Source organism: Cryptotermes secundus, unplaced genomic scaffold (genome assembly GCF_002891405.2).
Source record: "Cryptotermes secundus unplaced genomic scaffold, Csec_1.0 scaffold191, whole genome shotgun sequence".
Lineage (NCBI taxonomy): Eukaryota > Metazoa > Arthropoda > Insecta > Blattodea > Kalotermitidae > Cryptotermes > Cryptotermes secundus.
In genome coordinates, this window is record NW_019718272.1 from 1,218,698 (window position 1) to 1,223,613 (window position 4,916).

General features: G+C 35.6%; 1 protein-coding gene across 8 annotated transcripts in view; it reads right to left on the reverse strand.

Annotated features, from left to right (window-relative positions):
* LOC111872804 (phosphatase and actin regulator 2) overlaps nucleotides 1-4,916 on the reverse strand; it is a 371,253-nt gene continuing 366,337 nt past the window's right edge. For all 8 annotated transcript variants that reach the window (XM_023867360.2, XM_023867197.2, XM_023867034.2 and 5 more), the window contains 2 exons: nucleotides 3,472-3,644; nucleotides 1-1,254 (listed from right to left, as the gene is read on the reverse strand). In XM_023867360.2, the coding sequence (XP_023723128.1) occupies nucleotides 1,239-1,254; nucleotides 3,472-3,644 (189 nt within the window). In that variant the 3' untranslated portion in view covers nucleotides 1-1,238. The remainder of the gene's footprint in view (nucleotides 1,255-3,471; nucleotides 3,645-4,916) is intronic.

Here is a 4,916-nt window from a genome sequence, read left to right on the forward strand (position 1 = left end):
TGATGAAAAAAGTTCACTTATTTAATCATGAAAACAGATCTGCACTTTAAGCTGAAATTCCAGCAAAAGATGATTTGTTCTGGTTCACTAAATAATTACACATATTGTTTGAAAATCAAATACTGTATTGCGAAGTTAATAGTAATAACAGTGTCATTACCAATAGCATTAATAACGAAACAGTTTATTTATGTATGTATCGTTCAACTGATCTAAAAATTACTCACAAAAATTTTACTGCCCATAAAATACACAATACTTGTTTTGGCAACATAGATTTCTTTTATATAAAAAATTTCTTTTTTTTTTCTGGGAATGCAACTAACTGATATTGATAAATTCAGTTAACTATATACAAACTTCTGGAATTTGGGAGATCTTGAGTATAGGTCTCTCTACATTTTGAACTTTGAACAGTTATGTCTGTCATCCAAAACTGTTGTAAAGTCTACTGTACCTAGCTTTTTATCAACAGTTGCATAATTGCAGTATAGTTTAATAGTTATTTACATGACAAAATATAATTACTGTATGTATCAATTAAAAAGATATAAGAATGGCTTTCTATTAGGAGGGTTGCCAGTATAATCCTAACAGCTGTGTGAAGAAATAGCACAACCATAGTTCATCAATGGCTTTCCCACCTTCAATGGCAAATCAATTTGGATAGCATCATCCTCAATTTGTTTTGTCCGACACGTGCCTTCTTTCATCATTAACTCTTATTTCTCTTGTAGAAAAAGACTTAAGAAATAAATTTCTGATTCAAGTTACGAACAGAAAGTCTGTCATAGGTGTGCCAAAAAAGCACTACTTCATTTACAGCCACATTTAAAAAATGGCTGTACTGACACATTGTAACAGCTTTATGTACACAGAAAATATTAAATTTTACCGCTTTTTTACACACAGAAATCTGCACTATTTATATGAAAGAATAAGTATTCAACAGAGGTGATTCGATTTAATAAAAAAAGACACTTCTGTACATAATTGCAGCAAAGTTGAGTATGCATGATTGTGACGAGTTTCTTGAGACACTTGGTGGTGTATCATTGGCAGCATGAACCCAGCCCTCTACACCACTACCCACACCCTTTGATTCCCAGCAGGCTTAAGCACTCCTGCATCACTGCCACAGTCAGAAGTGCAACACTCCCACCCGCCACCATTACACGCATGTTCAGCCTCAGCCCAGCCATGGCCCAGTACTTCTCTTTCCCTAGGCTTTGCAATTGTCATGGCCTATGAAATCTGGAAACAATCAACATTTACATACTTAGTTACTCTCTTCTCTCAGCATAGCAAGTGGCCATACTAGTATAACATAATTAACATATAAAAGTGAAACAGATCAATATAAAAGTCACAAATGCGCTAGAAATATATTAATATTGTGACGTGTTGTGCTATGGATGACGCCCCTCCCTCAACACCAGCCGTGATGTGCTGAGCGGAGCCGAAGCGAGCCAAGTCCCAGCACGCTGGTTGCTAGGCAAAGCGAGTAAACAGCAGTGACGTACCACAGGATGCCGCAGTTGCTATGTAGCCGTAAACAACTCCCTACAGTGTTGCTAGGCTATCGGCAAACACGGCGTCAGACAACAGTGGTTCCTATTACGTAACTGTTTTCCCATTGTCCAGCTGAGGGTTTATAAGAGCACTACACTTCCTACAGAGTCAGTTAAGTGTATCAGTCGCCGAAGTGAGTTCTCAAGGCAGCAGTTACAGTTATGAGTTAGCCAACAGTGAGTCAGTTAACCAGTCAATAGCTGTCTATCTTTCATCGGAGTATTTGTGATACTGTCAATGGCAGTAATTGTCAGAGATTGTCAACTGTGAGATTGTAAGAGCAAATGTGAAATAAAATTCGCTATATCCAATACAGCGTGAAATTATTTGTCGTGTTGTACACCCAACACATGACAATTTGGTGTCAGAAGTGAGACTGGACTTACACACGTGACCAACAAGATTCAAACTCAAGACACATTACAATATCAATGGACTTCTTTTGCTGGTATACAATCATAGCAACACCTTTCCTCAAAAAAAAAACATAAAAATAGAAAATTTGTTAATTAAAATGGGGTTGTTTATATCAAACAAATATTTTTTATTTTATCAATTCACATCATATTTTGTCCCAGACAGGCCATCATCAGTGAATCAATAAAACAAAAAACATTTGTGTGCATGATGGCAACTCCAAAATTTGTATTTGTAAACACAGTATTCATTACTAAAGTGAGGGAATGAGAGACTTCTAATGAAGAAAATGTATAACTACCACATATTGATCTTAGGATTGCATTATCATCAATGGCCTGAACTGTATGGTACAGAAGAATGTGCATACTTGAAACAGGGAATGCTTATGGGTCATTATTTACTGTCACCCTAACATACCTCACTTGTTACTACATAAATCCCAGAAGTTCAAACAGTGCCCTAAATGAACAGAATGACAGAAGTCTGAGCTATATGCACCACACTTATGCTCAACTTTGTGTGCACTGTAGATCACATTTGAGTGCATAGCACTCCTGCTTCATATTTGGAGGGTCTCAGAAGAAAATCCAGGCCTGGAGACCAGATCTCATGACTCATGATTTGTGTGATTTTTAAATCAGTCCATTCAGGCAAATGCCAGGACAATACTTCAAATTAGGCCATGACTGTTTCCTGTGACATCCATTCCAATTCATTATTCACTAATCATCCTACCATTCAAAGCTATACAAATATAGTCTGAGCTATAGCACCACTAAATAAATAAATAAAACTGTGTAGATTAAATGGAACTCTTTGGGGGTGGGGGTTAGGCTGGGAAGCAATTGTGATGTTTATAAAGATCCTAATGTCAAAAATAGGGAAATGGAAGTGGAGCATGNATAGCCTCAATCATTGGATTGAGTGATTGAGGCTAGCTCTTTCTAAGGGACCCAACAGAATAGGTGTTTTCCCTCACCTGAGGATGGAAACAGATCCAGTTTCCGAAACGTCGTGTTTTTCTTAGTTATCTTAAAAACCAGGACGATGGATAAAGTCCGAAAACCCAATATCTCTGTGTGTTATACACCATCGTCAGAATCCTACAGTAACTACTTGTGGAAGATGTTCAGAATTTTAATATGAATAATAGGAGAAGGAACAATTTTGTGAAATATAAAAGCTCTGTACAATTACATTTATATGTATCCTACAAATGTTTTATTATAGCAATTGTTTAAAACACAAAGTTATTTGGCCAACAATTATTTTGAGAACATACACCTTACTACTAAATGTAAAGAACTTTCACAGTAATTTCTGCCACAGTGAGGCTATAAAATTACATATGTAGGATATAAGGGAGAAGTTTAGGTGGAAGAATACATGGAAGAACAGTCTAGGCACTTTTCTTCTCATAGCAAATCCTTTAAATCAGAGAGCTGTATAATAGTTCTTGATATTGCAAACATTTCTAACCTGGTGAGGTGCCGACTGTCTTCATGCACCTCCATCTCTGAACTCTTGAACTCGTTCAGCTCCTTACGAATGGCTGCTTTGTCCTTCGGTGTAAGTCTTGTCCAGGGTTTATCAGCACGACGGTCATACTCATGGGCTTGAGTTACCTCAATATAATCATTAAATCGGATGATCTGAAACACAACAAGAAATATCCATTCATCTTATAACATTCTCATATGGTAGCTAATGATCCATATACCATAATCTAACATTAAAATTAATTTCCTATAATAATATCTGAAGGCTCACTGCACACAATCTTCAGTCACATTACTTTCCACTTTAATAATATACTTCTGTAGAATATATCTTAATATTATCCTCCCTCTACTTCTGTGTTTTCCAAGTGGCTGCTTTCAAAGATATAACTCCAACAAATTTATGTGTCTATTTCTTGTCTTCCTCATCTCAGTTAAATGCCCAGCCCATTTACTCTCTTCTTTCATTATGCTAATAACAGGTGATCTGAATAAATCATGAAGTTCTTCTTTCATAATACTCCAAACCGTTCACTTACTTCATCCTTCTTAGGTCCATATACATTCTAAGTATTTTGTTTTCAGATACTTATAATCTTAGTATTTTCCTTAACAGTAGAAGAAAAAGTTTCACAGCAATACAAAATTACTTTTTTAAACATGTCTTGACCTTTAGCATTATAAAAGCCAATAATGGTTTCTGAACTGATTAAATCTCAGATTTATTCTTAATTGCTCTGTGTTTCCTATTGTTTTTCTAGATATTTAAAATTTTAAGTTTTTACAAATATTTACTGCCTATTATTACTTCAGTGTAAATTTTGTTCTTGTGACATACTCAAATACATAGTTTTACCTACTTCTACTTCTGTAACATTCCTTTGCTAACCTGTGAACAAAATTCTGGGCTATAACTGTACTATTTATAATTTAACCTAGCATAAGAATATCATATTAACATTATTAACTCTACATAATGTATCTCAACTTTCATTAAGACATTACTCTCTACCGGGATAATTAATAAAAATGGTATAGGAGCTGAAAAATGCATAATGAGGAGCTTCATAAGTTGTACTCTTCTCCAAGTATAATTAGAATGATTAAGTCATGGAGGATGAGGTGGGCAGGGCATGTAGCACAAATGGGGGAGAAGAGGAATGCATATAGGATATTGGTGGGAAAGGCAGAAGGAGAGAGCCCACTGGGAAGACAAAGTCGTAGGTGGGTGGACAATATTAAAATGGATCTTAACTCTTTGACTGGTACGAAGGGTATTTAAATCCCACCCCTGTCCTGGCAGGCCCTTTAAACATTATGTCGCTAAGATGCATGTGCTTACTTTTTTCTAAACAACTTCAACAAAAATTGGTTTTTAAAAATGAAATTTTCAGGAACTATTAAAAATACAATATTTTATGCAAT